The sequence below is a fragment of the Rutilus rutilus genome (assembly GCF_951802725.1).
Source record: "Rutilus rutilus genome assembly, chromosome: 18".
In the NCBI taxonomy this organism is placed as follows: Eukaryota; Metazoa; Chordata; class Actinopteri; order Cypriniformes; family Leuciscidae; genus Rutilus; species Rutilus rutilus.
In genome coordinates, this window is record NC_140231.1 from 20,750,916 (window position 1) to 20,772,862 (window position 21,947).

At 38.0% G+C, this 21,947-nt stretch overlaps 2 protein-coding genes across 3 annotated transcripts; both read right to left on the reverse strand.

The window, feature by feature from the left end:
* Positions 1-1,428: 1,428 nt before the first annotated feature.
* On the reverse strand, positions 1,429-8,354 carry LOC311277022 (uncharacterized protein). The gene is made up of 11 exons (XM_084387128.1): positions 8,082-8,354; positions 7,907-8,007; positions 7,695-7,804; positions 6,689-6,984; positions 5,616-6,158; positions 4,052-4,214; positions 3,761-3,899; positions 3,487-3,627; positions 1,905-2,025; positions 1,704-1,785; positions 1,429-1,596 (listed from the first exon to the last, which is right to left on the reverse strand). The coding sequence occupies exons 1-11, from the start codon at positions 8,177-8,179 to the stop codon at positions 1,450-1,452; spliced, it is 1,941 nt and encodes a 646-aa protein (XP_084243254.1). The 5' UTR covers positions 8,180-8,354; the 3' UTR covers positions 1,429-1,449.
* Positions 8,355-11,556: 3,202 nt separating this feature from the next.
* Positions 11,557-21,817, reverse strand: itpkca (inositol-trisphosphate 3-kinase Ca). Of its 2 annotated transcripts, XM_084387356.1 has the most exons (8): positions 21,671-21,804; positions 21,091-21,582; positions 18,011-18,110; positions 17,408-17,621; positions 13,898-14,102; positions 13,676-13,777; positions 12,955-13,026; positions 11,557-12,858 (listed from the first exon to the last, which is right to left on the reverse strand). In XM_084387356.1, the coding sequence occupies exons 2-8, from the start codon at positions 21,448-21,450 to the stop codon at positions 12,652-12,654; spliced, it is 1,260 nt and encodes a 419-aa protein (XP_084243482.1). In that variant the 5' UTR covers positions 21,451-21,582; positions 21,671-21,804; the 3' UTR covers positions 11,557-12,651. The 2 variants fall into 2 exon arrangements, with proteins under 2 accessions (XP_084243482.1, XP_084243481.1); XM_084387355.1 differs by having other exon boundaries at positions 21,091-21,817.
* Positions 21,818-21,947: the final 130 nt, after the last annotated feature.

The window sequence follows — 21,947 nt, forward strand, 5'->3', positions numbered from 1 at the left end:
TCAATGTTCATTTCTACATACCCTCTGCCCTTAATGTGTGTGTTTATTAAATATTCTGGCTAATTTGTTTAAGCTTTCAGTTACAGGATTGCTGCAGGGCTTCATTCGCCTTTGCACAAATTAAGGCCTTAAATCAGAGAAGAAAGTCTTTGGGCCCTATTTTAAGGATCTAAGCGCATGGTCTAAAGCGCAAGTGCACTTAGGGCGTGACCAAATCCACTTTTGCTAGCTTAACAATGGGAAAAATGGTCGGTGCGCGCAGCGCATGGTCTAAAATGGTTGTCTCTATTCTCTTAATGAGTATTGGGTGTGTTTTGGGCATAACGTGAAATAAACCAACCAGAGTCTCATCTGCCATTCCCTTTAAAAGCCAGATGCGTTCACACAATGGCGGATTCGCAATTTACATATAAAGACTGAATGCGCATTTGCTATTTAAACAACGTGGCGCAGGACGTGAAAATTATAACTGCGTCGGATTGAAACTAGCAAAAGACACTTGCTTGGCGCTGCATTGCGCCGGGTGTATGATAGGGCCCAAAAATTCACACTGTAAAAAATGTTGCTGCAATTAGATATAACAACTTAAAATTTGTTGAGATAACTATATCCAACTAAACTAAACTAAACTAAAGTTAACTAAACGTAACATTTTAAGTCAAGCACGAACACATACTTTTTTAAGTTGGAATAACACCATTTCTTATTCTAATGTTGAATATTAAGTTGTGATAAATAATCACAGCAATAATTTTTTACAGTGTTAAGTTATGGCATTAAATGTTGCATGCATTGCAAAAATGATTATATCTTCCATTTTTGTCCTGTTTGCCAATACAAATATTGAAACATCTTTGATACATTTACTTGAGATGCAAATGTAAAATGTCTTGAAAGTCTTGAAAAAAATTTATTGAAATTGTGTGTTTATGCTTAAACCAAGAACAAATATCTATCAATGAGTTTCCCTTTGAATTAAATAGTTTTTTTTAAACCCATTGGCAAATATTTGTTCTTGTTTTCAGCAAAACTCACTTCATTTGATCAATTTTACAGAAAACAAGACTTCATATTCCGTCATTTTCTATCTCCAGTTAATGCATCATGATTTAAGAATCTTTAGACAATTGCACTGGAAAACAAGACAAATATACTAAGGAAGAACACCACTTTTTTGCAGTGTGATGAGAAGATACAGTAAAAGTTATGTCCATATTGGTTGAAAACAAAGGTATTCAAACTACCTTTTTTGTACAATCTATTCCTTAAATTTCCTTTACTTAGTCTTAAATTTACATTCATGAAACCTGCAGAAACCCTGAGTTACCAGTGGCTCCATTTAATGCATTTTAACATTTTAAATCCATTCTGCAGATTTTACCTCCCAAATCAATAAGAAAAAAAAGTCTGCCTATATCCAGATTTGTAGTCTTTGCTTCCAACCCTGAATTAGTCCTCCCCTTCAGGTGTTGTGTTTAAAATGTTGCTGATTTTGTGTAATTGTGCAACTGCACTGAAGGACTCTTCTCTCAGATGCTGGTTGCTAATACGAAGCTCCAACACTTCTGCCAGTAGTCCCACCTTGTCTCTCTTCTCCTGAATCAGAGGACAGAGGAACACATCGTGCTAATGAGCCAGTTTGTCCTCTATGAGAGCACATATTTCACTCCTTTCTCATTTATTAACCGCTAAATAAGCCTCACCTTCAGCAGGTCACTACTCAGTCGCCTAAGCATCCCTTCCAGGTGAGAGAGTTGGTCGGGGAAGTCAATGAATACGTCACTGCTAAAAATAACCATTCAAGTCCATTAATACTCATGCAGTGTATTATTTAAAGAAAGAACTTACCCTCAATAGCTGTTTACTGGTTTTAAAATTAAGATTAGAAAATATGCTCCACTCACTCCATATCTTCTCCACTGCAATAAGCACTGGAATGGTGGATCTTGTAGGTTTCATTGGATGGTGTATCTGGCCTGCTTGATACAGGACTCATTTCTGACAAAAGGCTTGCCATCCTTTGTGCTGTAAAAAATATCATAACCATGGAGTCATTCATTTTAATGCTAATACTACTACTAATAATAGTATGTCATTGCATTAAACAAATTATGAAAATTATGAGTCACCATGGAATTAAAATAATTCCTATTTTTTGTGCAGGAATTGTGCAGTATTTATTATAAATGATTTATCTGTTCACATAATTTTTTTTTTCTTTTTTTTTTTTTTAACTCACACTCTCACTCACATGAGATCACAGCAACAGTCGGGTTCCGGAAGTAAAAACTCATTCTAACTAAATTAATTTTCTCCATAAGGAAACTGATTTTGAATGATAACTTACAAACCTTTAAAGACAGACCTACTCTGAGCTAAGAGGTTGTTAAACCATTGTATTTGCTTCTGCTGAAGCTGTCAGCCCACATTATTACATCTTATATTAACAGAATTCCTAGTGGAAAAACTACATTACCCATGACACTGTGCAGAAAATTACACCAACCAGAGAGTGGAAAAAAAGCAACATGCTCCAAAATAGCTCTTTAGCTCCGCCCACTCCCACGAAGCACTGCGAATGAGATTTTTGTACATTCTCAAAATACTTAAATGTTTGCATATATATATGCATATTTTGCAATAATCTTGTAAATGATTAGTTTTATATTTCTCCATCGTTTTTAATTCGATTATGCTGTTCACAATGCGGGATTGTAGTTTTTTTGCACTAAAACCGTCAAGTACACAGTCTTGTATCTTTGTCTTTTTGTCTGATTTTTTGCTTCAAATCTAAGTTTGTAGTGTTGTGATTCACCTCGTAGCTGATTGGCTTGGTTCATAACTTATGACTCTTTAACAAAGACTATTTTCAAATCCTTATGGGAAAACTGAATGAGAAAAAAAAAAAAACGGGAACCAGCTCCGCTGAAAAAGGACATGGCCACTGTTGCACTCTTTAGCAAACCACAACGATCCAACCCAGACAGCAACAGTGTCGGCCCAGATCCGGGCCGCATAAGGTACATGTGGATTCCACTCGTACCAGATGTGGGCTGGATCTGGGCGACACTATATTGCTGTCTGGGAACCATCTAATCAATTACCGATGGATAAAATCAAGTCTCGCTACATTTTCTCTTGTTCGAGAAGCCGTTTCATGCGTATATACTGTACGTCACAATACTCCGTATTTGACTTCTTGTTTACTGAACTGTTGCACTGAAGTAATATCACAAATTAATATAAATATCACTTGAAGGAAACTTACTTCACACATCCACTAATGGCACTGGGTTTAGTTAAAAAAGTAAAGTCAATACTGAGAAAAGCTTTAGCATTATTTGTTTGCACATGACAAATGATTTGATATTTTATATCTAATGCAATGGAATTTTTTTTTAACATTTATAAGTGTCAAAAACGTTTGGGACCACTGTATGTTGAGCAATCTTAACTCAACATATTCATTTATACTTTGATACTTACTCTCATACTCATGGGCTGCTTGAACTAGACTGTTCCAGTCAAGATCATAGGCTGTGCTTGGCAGGGGCATGAGTTGAGGATCAGGATGTTGGTCTCTGTCCCAAAAGTCAGATTCAGTCTGCTCAGGCAATTCCCCACATTCTAGGACAAAACAACCAGTGAGTGCTATTGTATACCATAAAGATCCTCCAAAGATCTCTTCAAGACAAGGTAATACTAGTTGAAGAGCAATTGATAAACCGCAACAGTACAATAAATATTATTTTAATCTTGCCTGTTTGACGTGTTTGCAGGTGGAAATGGACAGGTGTGAGCGTTGGAGTCTCTGGGTATGATCGCAGAGCAGGACCGAATAGCGACGGACTGGCGCATAAACTTCTGCAAAGCCCTGCCTCATTTTGCTGAGGTGATGACTAGAAAGAGACAGTAAACACATTGCAACATTACAACACTGCTCACATGCCAATGCTCAGCAGAACAATACCTGCTTTTTCCACATTATTGTCCTAGGCTGTCAGGTTGTTTAGGGTCACGCTACTGAATGTGAGCCGAATACATCACGTACTGAATGACCCTGAGCGCCGTCCTCTGTGTCATCCATCACAATGAGTTTTTTCAAGTCCTCCACCACTGTGCTCTTGCGAACGGGTCGCGGGGAACATGCTGCTCGCAGTGATGCGATCACTCGAGGCTTACCAAACACATTCTTTGAGTTCACATCCACCTGACTGAGAAATATATGTTAAGCCAACTACTAATAAAATTCAGATAATTACTTATAACTGATTCTTTTTGTTTTGTGGGCAACACTTTACAATAAGGTTTATCATTAGTCAAAGCATTAAAAGCTGATCTGAGTTGAAATTATTTTATCTGTGTATATTAAATCTTCCGTACAACGTCTAAAAAAGACGAATAATTAAGGGGCTATTCACACAGAATGTGTTTTTGCATTCCACTACACTGCATTTTCTTAGTTTTTTTTCTAAGCACGAGCTATGTGGACGTCTCTTTGACTATTGCGCTTGCATATTTTGCAGTCTCACACATGATACATTGTTCTAAAAAAGCAGCACTCAAGTTAAAATAAGTGTAACTTTTAAAAAAATGTGCCTCTAGACCAGTGATTCTCAACCTTTTTGACTAAAATACAATATTTGAAGGCCCTCCTCACAAAGCTGATATGTACCTCTGGTACTTTGTTGTCACACAAATAAATACATATAAAAGTATTATGTCAGTTTAATGTTGTACATCTTTATTTTTATTATTTATTATGTTATTTTTTGCATTTTAATTAAGATTATGTTATCTAAATTTAAATCATTATAAGATTTATTGGGGCCTCCCTGGATGTTTGATGAGAAGTCAGCACACCAGAGAGCTCCAAAAATGCAAAAATTGAATTATGTCTCTCTCACACAGATGCTGTCAACGCATTGTTTTATTATTGTTGCATTTTTGTGTAAATGCACACTGTGCCATCATGTTGGTTTAAGCCAGTCAGTGATGCTCCATCTTGCTAGCGTTTGACTACCATGAACTGATTTAAATACTCTGAAGGCTGTGATTTGGTTCGTTTTAGGCAAGCAAAGCAGACATTTTAAACAAAATGAATCTTTAATCTTTTCAAAAAAGTGAAACTTTTTAAGTATGGCCATGGCATAGCACTGCGCAGAGGAACCGTCTTCTTACCTTTTGCCATCAACTCCTACTTTCAAAGCTGCTACATATAACGACTTTGGAGGACCTTAGCAGAAATGTATTGGAGTGAAAAGTATATTTGTCTTTCAGATTTAGTGAAATTAAAGTCATACGTTTCCAGATAAAATAATACTCAAGAAAAGTACAGATCCTCAAAAAGTGAACTCAAATAAATGTAATTCGTTACTGTCCACCTCTGGTTGTCACAGACGACATGGATATTAGGAAATATCTGACCACTGTGTGGTGCGATTGACCAATTAAAATGAAGTATTTCAGAGAGCTGTGTAATAACGTATGCTGACAAAATAAACCTTATTGTAAAGCGTAATAATTGCTACACTACTATACAATACTATAAGCTATTGTTATGATAATGGTACATTAAAAAATATTAAGTATATCCCATAAAGATATCTGCTTACCGTTTTATATGGTGGTGGTCACCGTTTCTGACACCACCGGTTTCTCTATGCAGTGCGTACTCGTACTGTATCTTCTTTTGTTTTGGGCTGCAGTCAGGTTGAGTCTGGCTGGCTTGAAGTTGACATGACCGGTCAGGGTCACCTCGAGATGGTTTAATGCCAGTGTCAACACCCTCATGACTTGCCTTTTCCAGTTTTGGACAAAACGTTGCTGGCTGGTCTGCTCTAGACTGTCGTCCAGGGAAGAGTTGTTGTGTGTTAATAGAATAATAATTCTTGGTAGAAGTATCCTCAGTGAATGAATTCTGGCTCTGCCTCCACGCAAGTTGGTCATTTCTGGGAGGTTTTATATTGGGTTTCTGCAGATTGAACAAAATGCAGTCCTGGTTCTTGATGAGATGGTCCTCTCTTGGCTGGAGTTGGCTGAAGTGCTCTTTGCCGGGTTGATTTGAGGTTGGTGAAGATTGAGAAACCACAGCTCTCATCAAAGGAGGCTTTTTCACCACGGACGTTTTAACCTCTTGCGGTTTGGAAAACAAAGGGCTGGCAAAAATAAAACAAAAAGACCACAGACACACACATATTGTAGAAACATAAAAACAAAGAATGAGGTAAGCGGTGCATACATTGCAAAAGGACTGCAAGCATAAAGACAGAGCCATTTTAAAAATGTAAAAGTAATTTCATTCTATTTCGAATGTCCCTTTTTGTCTCTGTGACATTATTCATTTACAGCAATACAGAAAATCAGACTCAGAACTCTGACAGATGGTGACTGGAAGGTGTAGACTGAATTTAGGGTCAGGGAACAACTCTATACAATGTGGTGGGAATGTCCCACTTTTTACTGACTGTCCCACCCCTCCCCCGTGGGATCTCATGGGTGGAAGCTGAGAAGGAGGGGTCCGGAGGCGCAAAGAATATTACAAGTATTGAATCAATAGTTGTGTCCTGGATTAAAAACCCATTGTGAGCCATCATAGGAATTCATACTGGTTTAATCTTGCCCTTTCATCAGGAATTGTATAAAACATTATATAATCATTAATTTTGACAAGATTTATGGATCTCACCTTGGTTTGAGAACAGAAGTTTTGGAGCAAGGAAGAGGCAACGAGAGAGCACAGAATTCCTTCAAGTTGTTTGTGGAAGAAGATCCTTTTAAAGACTTTTTTGTGGATTGTGCAGCTTCCCAGTGCTTTGATCGTTGGATTTTTGGGCTGTAGAAGCCCGGCTGTGTCAGCGGGTGCTGCTTACGACTGTTTCTGAGGGGCTCAGCATTGTTCTTGGCATCTTTACCATTCAACCAGAAGTCATTAGCATAGGGGGAAAAAGCACTTGATTCTCTATTTGGCTGGAGAAATTGTGCCTACGAAACCAAAAAATATTGGTTAATGATAAATTGCCATTAAGAAAATGGCCCAAATTAACTGATTAGTTACTTATCTTTCAAGTGCTGTATCCTTTGATTGTCAAGATTCAAAAGTAATGGTAAACAGTAATAAAGTAATTTCACTCACACATTTTTTCAAGTATAGGCCATGTTTACTTTATAACATTTAAATTTTATGGGAATTTTTACTTCATTCCAAAACATATGACATAACATAACATAACAAAAAACATAACATATAACATAAAACATCACATAACATATAACGAAAACATAACATAATAAAAAACAACATAAAACATCACATAACACATAACAAAAAAACGAACATAACAAAAACGTAACATAACATATAACAAAAACATAACACAACATAAGTACATATAACAAAACAAAAACATAACATAAAACAAAGAACATATATAACAAAAAACAACATAAAACAAAAAAAAACATAATATAACAAAATAAAAACAATATATAACATAACATAAAACATAACATAATTCAAAAAAACAACGTAAAACACATAACAAAACACATAAAAATGTTTTTTTTATGTGCTATGTTATTTGTTATATTGTTTTTTGTTATATGTTTTGTTATTTTTTGTTATATGTTTTAGGTTATAAAATATAACATAACAAAAAACATCACATCACATAAAACAAAGAATTCAAACTCACTCTTGGCAAGCTGTTGTAAGTGGCTTTCTGCTGATCCTGCAGACAATCCCTCTGGCCTCTTTCCCTACCAAGCAATGAGCGAGTGGCTGTTACCATATGCCATTCTCCTTCTGAAATATATGATGAAATTGCAGAGGCAAGTTGCCCTAAGTAAAATGAAATACTGACTTAATTTTATCACCAATAAAAGCACTCAGAACCTGCTATCAGACCTGTATTGTCTTTAGTTCTGGAGCGGTTTAATCTTGTGAACTCCACTTGCTCACTTGAAGGCCAATCTAAGCTGTTTTGCATGGGTGAACGATCATAGGAACTGAAAAAGATGAGGTAATTTTCACCAGGTCAAATTGTAATGATTATCAAATATGGTAAAAGATTAAATCTCACCTCACAAGGCTGGTATGCCTGAACTCAGAACTGAAGTGTAGAGGTGGTGTCTGTGGAGGAGTTGTAGCACAATCCAAGTCCCAGAACAATGCAGCCATCTTCCTGGATTCCAAGTTTTTCCTCAATATCCTTATAAATGAAACCAAGATATATGCAGCAGCCAAGATGATGTCCAAACATAATACTTTTCATTTAAGACACCCTTCCTGAAGTCATCTGAAATGTGTTTATAGATTGGGAGGGCCAAATGATGGTACAGACCGCTCCAATTCAACTGAGCTATAGCGGAGAAAGCAGGGAAAGATCTGTGTGGGCTCTTCAGCAGCTGAATGGAACAGAGGATGGGATTGTGTTGCCTGGTCTGTTGGCTGTTGTTAGCACTGTGCTTGTTTGCTCCAGGCAACATGATGCTGCTGTGTGCACTGGCAATAAATTAAGACAAAAAGATTAACATTCAGTATGTTGCTTCCAGCATATACAAATCCTACTGAACACATGTATCTACATAAACAAAATGTACAATTTACAAAATACAATAATAATAATAAAAAAATCTAGATAGCAGTATTTCACTACTAGACTTTTGAGGCCCACTGTATTTGTTAAGTGTCTTTTTATTTTCTAATAAACATTTTATCCTATATACATTAATAATAAATGTGTATGCAGCATCAGAGTCCAAGCAGTACCCACATCGGCTCCAACATGTGAATCCTTGGCCAATATGGCCGCCGTCCTTCCAGAGTCTCGTCCCGTGATGGCAGCCCTTCCAGAATCTCGTCCCTTGATGGCTGCCGCCACGCCTGTGTCTTCGGACAAGATGGCCTCCTCTGCCCCTGAAGCGTCGGATCTGCCCTGGCCCCCTGAAGTGTCGGATCCGCCCCGGCTGCCTGCTCCGCCTCGGTCTCCAGGCCCTCTTCCGCTCCATGGGCCTGGCCCTCCATCCCGCCCCCGGGTCCGCCTCCACTCCATCTCGCTCCTGGACAATTTTAGGAGCATCTGGAAGCCGCTCATTTGAGGGGGGGCTATGTAACGGTCACCAGCTGGAGTGCACTTGAGAGCCACCAGAGGGCACTCTACATCAGACTATTGTCATTCCCTCACAAACTACATTTCCCATAACTCATGGCATCCACCTGTGTCTCATTACCTTGTCAGTCTCAGCCTATTTAAACCATGTACACTCATTCTTTCCCTGCGAAGTCTTGTATGTTGTTGCGCTGCATTTCTCTGGTTTCATGTATTTCGGTTTTTGGACTCTCTGCCTGCCTTTGAATTATCTGTTTGCCGTGTTCCCAACCTTGTGTTTTGTTTGTTTGGACTGCCAACCTGTGTTTTGACCTGTTGCCTGTACATTGGATTACGTGTCCATTATTAAAAGTTGCATTTGGATCTCAACCTTGTCTCAGAGCAGTTCGTAACATATAGACTGAACATGTAATGTATGCACATGACGTCAACGGTTTCACAACTTCGCATTTTTGATGTTTATATAGCCACAATAATGGTATCGTTTTCAAAAACTTGCATTTTCAGGCCCCCAAAACGCTGTTGTTGTGTAAATGAACGGCCAAAACGATTTAAAAAGAATTTGTTGAAAAAAGTTGCTGTGAACGGCCACTAAATTTAGTTATGAAAACAAGCCTAAACTTGAGAGTAAACTTAAACTGTAAACTTGCCCCTCAAATCTGATTGGTTGGTTGCAATGTTGATCCAGGAGAATGTTGTACTTGGTGAAATCACATTCACTGTAATAACTCATGTAGTTACCTTGTAGCCTGTACATGTACAGTGCGTCTGGAAAGTGTTCACAGCGCTTCACTTTTTCCACAGTTTGTTATATTACAGCCGTATTCCAAAATGGATTAAATTAATTATTTTCCTCAAAATTATACAAACAATACCCCATAATGACAACGTGACAGAAGTTTGTTTGAAATCTTTGCAAATTTATTAAAAATAAAAAATTGAAAAAAAGAGTACATAAGTATTCACAGCCTTTGCCATGACACGAGTCAAGGAATTGTCTGTAGACCTCCGAGACAGGATTGTATCGAGGAACAGATCTGCGGAAGGGTGGCCTCCATCCGTAAATGGAAGAAGTTTGGAACCACCAGGACTCTTCCTAGAGCTGGCCGCCCAGCCAAACTGAGTGATTGGGGGAGAAGGGCCTTAGTCAGAGAGGTGACCAAGAATCCAATGGTCACTGACAGAGCTCCAGCGTTTCTCTGTGGAGACAGGAGAACCTTCCAGAAGAACAACCATCTCTGCAGCACTCCACCGATCAGGCCTGTGTAGTCGAAGGAAGGAAGGAAGCCAATCCTCAGTAAAAGGCACATGACAGGCCGCCTGGAGTTTGCCAAAAGGCACCTGAAGGACTCTCAGACCATGAGAAACTAAATCCTCTGGTCTGATGAAACAAAGATCGATCTCTTTGGCAAGAATGGCAAGCATCATGTCTGGAGGAAACCAGGCACCGCTCATCACCTGGCCAATACCATCCCCACAGTGAGGCATGGTGGTGGCAGGGTCATGCTGTGGGGATGTTTTTCAGAGGCAGGAACTTGGAGACTAGTCATGATCGAGGGATAGATGAACTCAGCAATGTACAGAAACATCCTTGATGAAAACCTGCTCCAGAGAGCGCTCTGGACCTCAGACTGGGGCGACGGTTCATCTTACAACAGGACAATGACCCAAAGCACACAGCCAAGATAACAAAGGAGTGGTTACGGGACAACTATGTGAATGTCTTTGAGTGGGCCCAGCCAGTGCCCAGACTTGAACCCGATTGAAATTCACTGGAGAGATCTGAAAATGGCTGTGCACCAACACTCCCCATCCAACCTGATGGAGCTTGAGAGGTTCTGCAAAGAAGAATGGGAGAAACTGCCCAGAAATAGGTGTGCCAAGCTTGTAGCATCATACTCAAAAAGACGTGAGGCTGTAATTGGTGCCAAAGGTGCTTCAGCAAAGTTCATGTGATTTTTTTCCCCCAAGATTTCAAACAAACTTCTGTCACGTTGTCATTATGGGGTATTGTTTGTAGAATTTTGAGGAAAATAACTAATTTAATCCATTTTGGAATAAGGCTGTAACATAAAATGTGGAAAAAGTGTAGCGCTGTGAATACTTTCCGGATGCACTCTATGGATTGCATAATTGCTGCTGTGAAATCTATTTGAAAGGGTGGCACTTAACATTCTTAGAATAGGAATAGAGCAGGTCTCTAAAACAAAGCATAAACTTGTCAATTTGTGGAGGGTTGGGAGTCCATTGGATCATTTCACTGCGGAGTCAAACATCTATAAAAGGTAATAAACTTTAATAGATAAAATAACCAGACAAGCAACATAAAAAAAACAACTAAATGTATTATTGTGTGTGTGTGTGTGTGTGTGCATAGGCGCACCAATATGAGTCATCTGATCAAAGCTTTCGTATGGTTTTAAAAGATGAGGAAAAAACAAACAATCAAATCATGTTCATGTTTATTGTGCTGACATTCAAAAACTTTTACAAAATTACCTGGCATGGAAAAAAAAAGATTCTGTAGTTAGCAATTGTAGTTTCAGCAACCCAGAAAACAGAACTGCAAAACCGATACAGCCAAGTTAACAAAGCTCCCAACATAATGACCACAGGTCGTGTACTTATTATACAGTACAAAATCTCAATAACGTGAGATCAAATTAACAGTGCAAACAGTGAATTTGTGCATAAGGATTACTGGCTCAAATATCCCAGACACCATTCTCAAGTCGAATTGGCTTCTCAAACATCTATTTGATATATTAACATGGGCAATTTAGCTGCTTAAAGAATGACATACTGTATTCCCCTTTTGCAGCTCATTTGTGCATGCAAATAACACACAACATAGGAATGTGAGGCATAACATTAGCTTAACTCACCGTGCTTGATGTGAATTAAATGGTGCTTGATCAAGACAAAGAAATACAAAACAATTTTTCCACATGTTTTCATTACTTTGGGAGCTATGCAACGATGCTTAAGAGGTCTTTGTTGTTCTGCAATTCGATTTAGCTTCAGTTTATCGGACCGTTAGTAGTGTGCACTTAAATTCAGTTCATCCCCAACCCAAAATAGAGCCATTTGGTCACAAATATAAGGGAAAATATCTGGCAACTGACTATGGTGGTTGATTAGTAATCAAAAGCACTCCTGTTTTATGGATCTTCACACACCTGTGAAAACAACATTACTGTAATGATTTTCATCTGCAAGGTTAATGTTCCTAAAACTAAGCTAATCTTTTACTCCCCAACCCGTCAGGGCAAACTGCTTAAATAAACTATTTACAGTGTCAAAATACATACAGCGGTTCCAAAGTAGTGAAAACGACTAAATAGCGAGGGGCGTACAACATCAGCAGGTCAATTCACAGGCTTAGATGTTCATCAGTAGGACATGTACTAAACGTTGAGGCCAGTCAGTCCATTCCATCGTTTCATTCTCTCCAACCTTCACCTATTCTCCACGTAGAAAAACAGAGTGGAATTAGACCGTCTGTGCAGAAAATGACAATTCTGAAGATCCACAATGCCCTTCATTTCTCTGGAAGTATGTTGGTCAGAATGGCAATAAAATTGTCCAGGCCCCAGAGGTACCCGTCCTCTCTGTTGCCCTCCACCCACGGGCTGCGATGGTCCAGGGTGAGAGGGGGCGGCAAGGGCACAGTCTTTCCAAAGTCTATCATCCAGATTCCAGCCTTGCCAGTGAGGTCATGGACAAATAACAAGGAGCTGCCCACCACCTACAGGCAAACACAGCAAGACCATCAGTATTAGAGCCTGTATTTTACATCAGCAGAGTAGAAGATGAAGAACCACCAAATGAAGATGCGTCTCACCTCATGTGCTTTGAAGAAATCCGATTTTTCCAGCACGCCTCGTAATTCCTTCAACCGTTGTTGGTAGCTTCTCTGTGAACAGAAGAGCCTAACAATGAACTTGTTTACATGATAGTTTTTTCAAATGGATTAATGGTTGAAAGACGCACAGGCAGAGGAACCATTATTTTAACCATACAGCAATTATTAATAAAATCTAGATTTGAAATGTTTAAAAGCAAGAAGTAAAATAGAATAAAATACTACAATAATTAATTTATATACACAAACATAACAATATAATTACATTTACCTGCTTATATTTTTACCAAAATAGTGTTAACATGAAAAAATTCTGTGCATTTTATTCAAAAGAAACAAATAGTTTACCTTCATAATTATAATTAACAAATAATAGTTTATACACGCACGTAGGTATATATATTATACATACATCTCAAATTAATATACTGAGATATATATACTGAGATATATATATATATATATTTTTTTTTTACATGCGTACAGTATGAAAATAATACATTTAACAATGTTATTAAAATATTAGTGTTCTAACAAATTCACTTTAAGTGATCAGTAGATGATGGCAAATGTAAAAATCAGAAAATGAGAAAGAAACATTAAAGATACATTATTGACAGATAATGATGAATTGATACATAATATTGAATATATATTGTAAATATTTGATATAATCGCACACAAATTGACAAATTCATACCAAAATTAGCATGTTGTTGTCCACAAAGTCCTCCAGTGATTGGATCACCTCATCTTTGTACTTTGTTCTCTTGAAGTTAGTGTTACAAGTGCCATCCGATTTCTGAAGACAGATCAAATTGGTCAAGACAGTATACTGAAGACCAAAACAAAACTAAGCCATCACAAGAAAAAACTAAGCATTTCCAAACATAAATTCAGAGGGGTCCTGAATCACATCTACCTTGATGCCCTCGATGCGAAAGCCCAGCGTAGCCGTTGAGCTGAGGGTTTCTCTCCACTGCATGTATCTGGTTTTGAGTACTGCTTGCCTGGCCCGCTCATCCGCAGTGGGGGCGTTCGGGTCCACTGCTATCATTTTTTCATACATGTCTTTGCGAGGCTGAGGACACTCCCGGGCCTTCTCCAACTCTTCCTCCAGGTAAGTCCTAAAAAGCATGTATACCAGTCAACATCAGCACAGGAATAATTATTTAGTATGGAAACATTGTCATTTGTATTTCTCAGAGATGCTGACCACCAGTGATCATATTTCCTCCTCTATTGTTTGGACACCACTGTCTACTGTGGTGTAGTCTTGGCTTCAGCTGGCACACCCATGAACAAGTCCCTATATAATAGTCAGTGTAAGTGGGAAGCACTTGTGAAAAATCACTGACAGCAACACAAATACAGAGAGTCAGGTGCACAAATTGATCAGTTTGCCAGGAAATAGTGTTCAAAAAAGATACCAGGGTTGATGTTAGAAGCACTTGAGATGAGTGGAGATACACTGATTTTTATCGATATATTTTGTCTGATATCGATAAGCTGCTAATTATTCTCATGTTGTGGCCGATAAACAATACACGGCCCCTTATAAATATCCAATACTAATTCATTTGTATTTAGACGTCACAACATTATAATACATAGTATGAAATAAAACAATATTCTTGTTTGTTAAAGATTACATTTAACAGTGTAATTATGACATGCATCTGAGTGTAACAGATTATCAGAGAAAAAAGTTGAGTGGGGATTTGGTTCCATCCATCAGCTGTTGATTAGATTTTGCGATGTGGCCGTGGCACTCAAAAGTGGAGCAGATGAGCGTGAGCTTGCAGAGGCAGGTTTAAAAGGACTAAATGATTGGAGAAGTCTGTTATTTTCACTAGAAGGTCCAGTTAGGAGTTAGTTTTTGTTTGAACACTACAAGGTCAAAATTGTTGACGGATGAATTGTTCACAATAACATCTAACATGCATTTGAAAAACGGATAGTGTGAATTTTCAGTTCATGCAGACCTATAGATTGAGTGAGTGTTAGATGATGGCAAAGGAAATATACAGTACATGTAAAAATAGAGGAAAAGAGCATGAACAATTGAGTATACAATAATCAGCAGATACTGATAAGTTAACACAATCTCTAATATTAGCCAGTAACTGATATGACACCAATAAGTCATGCTTATGAGGAAGAATAAGTTGTTGAAATTGCCAGATTTTGCCAGGTCTGTGGCATCAAATCATATTGAAAAATATTGAGAGTTATGTAACTAGATACCCAAAAGCAAAACTGTAGATCCCACTTTGTTTTCTATTTGTTTAATAATTAGTACTTGTTACTAATTTAAGTTTGGATGAAAAAAATAAAAACTTAATTTCTAGTGATCTTTAGCAGACACAGCAGAAAATATGCATATCCAATTTTGGACAAAACCGTTTTGGAGAGCCGAAATCATTTTCCGGAATAGTGACGTTTAATTAGTGCTTTTCCGATGATGCATTTTGACTGTGTCAGTATTTATTTCATGAACACAATGTGGATAAGCTAAACATGTCAGCAGTGTGGACGCACTTCACAGTGACCAAAAATGATGAACATGACCGCATGAAAGAGAATAAAGTGTTTAAAGGGTTCGTTCACCCCAAAGTTTAAATTCTGTCATCATTTACTTACCCTCATGTCGCTCCAAACCTGTAAGATTTGTGTTCATCTTTGGAACACAAATTAAGATATTTTTTAAATCTGAGAGATTTCTGTCCCTCCATTGATAGTCAATTACCACTTTGACACTTCAAAACGTTCATAAAGAGATCGTAAAACTAATCCATATGAACTGAGCGGTTTAGTCCAAATTTTCTGAAGAGACACGATCGATTTAAATGATGAACAGATTGAATTTAGGCTTTTATTCACATATAAACATTCATCAACTCACACATCAGTTATGGTAAAAGGAAGCTCAAGCATGTTCGCTTGACGTGTGAGAAGAACCAGTGAGGTTCATTCTCCCGTGTTACGCAACACGTTTGAGCTTCTGCAAGAACCAATGAGGTTCATTCTCGTGTTACGCAGCACGTTTGAGCATCAGCAAGAACCAATGAGATTCATTCTCGTGTTACGCAGCACGTTTGAGCTTCAGCAAGAACCAATGAGGTTCATTCTCGTGTTACGCAGCACGTTTGAGCTTCAGCAAGAACCAATGAGGTTCATTCTCGTGTTACGCAGCACGTTTGAGCATCAGCAAGAACCAATGAGATTCATTCTCGTGTTACGCAGCACGTTTGAGCATCAGCAAGAACCAATGAGATTCATTCTCGTGTTACGCAGCACGTTTGAGCTTCAGCGAGAACCAATGAGGTTCATTCTCGTGTTACGCAGCACGTTTGAGCATCAGCAAGAACCAATGAGATTCATTCTCGTGTTACGCAGCACGTTTGAGCTTCTGCGAGAACCAATGAGGTTCATTCTCGTGTTACGCAGCACGTTTGAGCTTCTGCGAGAACCAATGAGGTTCATTCTCGTGTTACGCAGCACGTTTGAGCTTCTGCAAGAACCAATGAGATTCATTCTCGTGTTACACAGCACGTTTGAGCTTCTGCGAGAACCAATGAGGTTCATTCTCGTGTTACGCAGCACGTTTGAGCTTCTGCAAGAACCAATGAGGTTCAATCTCGTGTTACGCAGCACGTTTGAGCTTCTGCGAGAACCAATGAGGTTCATTCTCGTGTTACGCAGCACGTTTGAGCTTCTGCGAGAACCAATGAGATTCATTCTCGTGTTACGCAGCACGTTTGAGCTTCTGCGAGAACCAATGAGGTTCATTCTCGTGTTACACAGCACGTTTGAGCATCAGCAAGAGGTTCGGTTGAGCTTCTGTTTATGTTCGCTGATCAAGGTTTATATGTAAATAAAGGACTAAAATTCTAAATTTTCATCATATTTAATTAATCATGTCTTGTTAGAAAATTTTGACTAAACCACTCCATTCATATGGATTAGTTTTACAATTTTTTTATGAACTTTTTGAAGCGTCAAAGTGGTAGTTGTGTAGCTGTGTAGCTCAGATTTCATTACAAAGATCTTCATTTGTGTTCCAGAGATGAAAGAAAGGTTTGGAACTACATTAGGGGAGTAATCATTTTTGGGTAAATTATCCATTTAATTACCCAAACTTAATTTCGGTGCGTCACTTAATTTCCTAATGATGATTTCATGTAGTCATCCGTAACACCATGAAATTATTTTTTTGTGTGTGCCAGTCCATTATTGTGGCATCATCTACCCATAAATCATCCATTTAAAGAAATTTGGTTGGTCACTGCATGCTGGTCAGATTGTCTCTTCCTGTTTAAGAGAAGGTTATTCTCTACAATATGCTGCAGTTTGCACCAAATTTACCAATTCTGCAAGAAAAAAAAAGTACTATGATAAGTGCTGAATTTACAAAGCACAACATCCTCACCGGCTTCCCATTTTGCAGTCCATGATGCAGGGAGAGTCAAAGTCAGCAAGCAGGTCGTCCATGAGGTTGTAATCCTGCTCGTCACGCTGAGTCACGCCGTAGTATCCAGGAACGAAGGGCTGCAGAGAGTCGCTCATGAGCTGCAGAAAACACTGCTGCTCGCACTCGCAGAACTTCTTCAGCAGCCTTCCATCACTGCCCATCTGAAAGTTTCCTGGGGAACCAAACAAAAACATGCAGACGTCAGACAAAAAGAGAATCACCAAACACAGCAATAAAAAAAAATCATTAGCTTTACAGTATATGCAAGTTCACGTGACCATAAAACAATAATAAAAAAATCAAAGCTCAAACATTAAAGTTATATATAAATGCTATCAGGTGATCCAAACGTAATTTCAGGAAATTAATCATTTGAATTCAATCAAGAGACTTTAGCCATCTCTCTATATATACAGTATATATATCTTTACTTTGATGGCTAAAGTCTCTTGATTTAGATGGCTAGATGGCTATATGTATATATGTATATTAAATTTAAAATACATACACACACACAATAACATTGGCAAAAAACACTTATAAACAGATGAACAAGCAAACCTGCATGGCCGACCACCTGTACCCAAGGAGAGCGTTTTTTCACCGCCACTGGATTGGGAGACCAGTTCACCATATTCTTTGACTTCTTCCACAGATCAGCCTTTGAATGAAGAGATATGATTGAAACAAACATAAATGAGACTGACATGTCAAATAACACCCTACGACTTCAACTGAGCAGTAGGCAATGGTTTTGTACAAGGGTCATTTGTCGGTAGAGGCTTTTCTCATCTTGCCTTCGGTTCTCTTTTTCTTACATAGCGAGCCGCTCTAGGGCACTGAGTGCATTCAGTCGACCTCAGACTCCAACGTGCAACTCAATCTCCTCCATTAACCATAGGTCGAGTTTTTCCCCATGTGGCAAATCATTGACGACAATCTCGAACTAAACAAAGTCATCAAGCAATACCAAGAGGCTGTGATTAAGAAATAGCTAATCTTAGAAGGATGTTCATAAAACATTTACAGACGGCACTTGTTGTTATACTGCCAGATAAAATGGAGGAGCCAGTGTGGACAGTGCCAACAAGAATAGCAGATTTACTTTAACACTTGAATACATGTGAGTGAATGTCAGTGATTATATTTAAAAAAGGTTTTAAGTTAATTTTTTTTAAATATCATGAATTAATATTTCATAAATGCCATTAAGTTTTTGTGGATTCACAGCACATGACATTTCAAAACCTAAAGTAACATTGCTTGTCAAAAAAAACAAAAACATCTTAAGTTTTTAATTTGTTAGATGCCATGGACCAAATATGTATAATGTATAATGTTAATATAATGTTTGTTTTTTTATATATATATAATACTGTTAGATGTATTATTTATGATATCTTTATTTTAATACATTTTATTTATTTTTATATATATATATTAATTTAAGTTATTTATTTGTACACTTTTTTATTCTTTTTTTAAGCACTCCCTTGCGACCCCAGTTTGAAAACCCTTTGCTTAAAAGTGTCAATAAGTTTCTTAATGTTTTTTCTTTTTCCTGCATGTTGGTCACTCATAATTTTAATGTGGCAGACAATTTGTTTTCCAAATATTAATAAGCAGTGTAGCAGTTTTGATAAAAAAAAAAATAAAAAAAAAATACTAGAAATAAAAATAAAGGATTATGGCTAACTTTTCAATAATTTTATTATTTTAATGAGTTTTTTTTTTTAAATCATGATTCCAGGACAGTTGCATCACTCTGACATCACCAAAAATATATGAATGAATATAAAATGAATTTTAAAGCATGCCCATCATATTATTCAAGTGTGCATGTGTGTGAAATGATTTTTGGCGTATTTTTAATAAATAAAAGATCTGGACACAAAGTGTGCGTCACATCATTGACTCTTCAGTATTTAGTTCTGCTGCTCACACACACCTCTTCCCGACTGACTTTATATGTTGATTCCCTCCTCTCCGCCGTTTTGACGTCGTCGGAAAACGGTCTACAAGATCCCTTTGAGCTGATGTGCCAACAACCTATGTGCAATCCTACTCTAAATGATGCCGCTGTAACGACTAGGCAATGTGAAACTCTTTCTATCGTGTGTAACTATCCTCCGAGCATCAGCCCTCCGAATGAAGCCAATTAACCTGTACAGTTCTCTCTGCTCTCCAAGCTCAAACAATCACTCACTAGTGGCTAGTGGAAAAGCAGTCAGACGAGAATGACGTTCTCCAGAACAAAGCAAGAGAGGCCCACCAAACAGAGCTGGAGATGCATCATTTGTTGACCTTATAAGTTCAGTTTCAATAGAGCATTGACTCACTATTGTGAGTTTCTAAATGGGACACTTTTCCCCCATCATGATCCATAAAAACAAATCCCACTTAATATCATCATCAAAATGTTTGGAGACAGTACAGCTCCTACAACAGAACAATGCAGATTATATTCAAACACCTTTATGGTTGCAATGATGAATAATCTTTGTTGACTTGACATATCACTTAGTTTACATATGATTTATTGTCATCATGTGATTATAACGATGGTGGCTGCTTTACCGTCACAGGAATACCTTCTTAAGAAACATTTGTCCTACTCAAATGGACTTATCTACCAAAAATATTTTTTAAAAGTGATACACATGGAACTTTTTCCTCCATTTACAACCATGATCTCATGACCCGAAGCCCATAATGTTAATGAGTTATCATGAAAATTACTCAACAACTGCATATTTTGATCTGCAGCATACACCCATGTACACACTTGGCATTCAATGCATCTGCACTTAAAAAGTTACCATGACAACTATAGTTCAATAAAATATCACTTACAGTAATACAATGTTGTTGTTGTTTTTGTGGAAACATTTTACAATTAAAAAAGTACCATGGTACTACCATGGTTTGCAGTTGTATCATGATAGCAGAGAAGTACAGTGTAGCATCTAGATGCAAGTATTGTACAAAGGCAAACACCTTTCTGAGCTTTTTAAATTGACTTTTGACAAGACAGATACGATTTTCTTATTTTTGATGCAAACACTTTGTAAAGAAAAACCGGTCAAAAATCACTATTCTCTCGCTGACAGATGGAAAATAATGATAAATATATAAAAATAAATTAAATAAAATAAAATTATTCTACAAAAAATAAATAAATACTGCCCTATCAGTAGTATTTACACTCAAATAAAGTCCAGAAGCTGTTTAAATAAAATTAATGTTAAACTTATGTGGACACGATTGATTGTTTTGTTAGTCACATTTAAGAAAAATAAAAAATAAATCTTTCTTTTTTTTAATCAGTGAGGAAACATTTAAGTCCTGATGGCATATTGAACTTTGTACTTTAAAGTTTACATGAAATTGTAGTGAAGTAAAAAGTATTTTGTCCCCTTGTAAAGAGTAGAAAACAGAACTCTAAAGTAAAAATGGCCAAAATAATACTCAAGCATAGTAATTAAGTAGCTACTATACTTTACACCTCTGCCAGTTTTGTCAGTAACAATGGAATATTTTGTGTAACGTTATTGGGATAGCAGTGAGGGCCAGTGATATCAAAGAAATAAGTACTAATACATATATAATACATAATGAAAAAAGTTCAAACGGATTCTTACCGTGAGCGGTTCACCTGAAGACTGATTATAGTCACTGTAACCCATTAAATCCTCTTCGCATTCCTCAAAAGACGAAGCTGGCGAGAGGCCGGTGGAGGAAGAGTTGGACAGCTTTCTCAGCGCCAGGGACGAGGCGGGAGAGCCGCTGAGCCCGCTGTCCGAGCAGATGGACTCCTCGTCGGGCTGATGTGAGCCTGAGCAGGGTCCGCGGGGGCTCTGGTCACACTCGCAGGTTACAACCAGCTCAGGAACAGCAACACGAGCGCGTCTGGAGAGCTGCTCCATGGGCTCCTCTGGGTGGCTGTGGTGGACGTCACCCATAACCGCGCAGGGTGCCGGGGTATCGGGCGTTTTAGTCATCACGCTGCTTCTGATCTACAAGATCATTGAGGTTGTTGATGGGTTTATCCAGATTAGGGCCAAACCCAACGCGTAACCGGCTCGCGCTGACGGGCACTGCCGCACCTTTTATGCGTGTGACGCGTCGCGCAGCTGCACAATAAAAGCAATATTGGACCACTATCTACATTAAATGGCTGTGATCACATCCTTTTAGCTTCTGGAAAGGAATTATAATCACCTGAAAGATTTAAAGAACACACAAGTATTAACGTACAAACAACGTTGATTCGTATTTCAGCGACAGTGTCAAAGTATTATTTGCTCATTCTCAAATCGTCGCTTTAACAGACTGCACTGCTTTGCCCCGCCTTCTTTTCTTTAAAGCAACAGAGCAAAAAACAACAATATTAAATCAGATTTACAGCGCCACCTAACCTGCGGTAGGTAACGTCCACAGTACAGGATGAAACCTGGATGAAACAGTTTGTTTCTGGTCAAACTAAAAGGCATTTAAC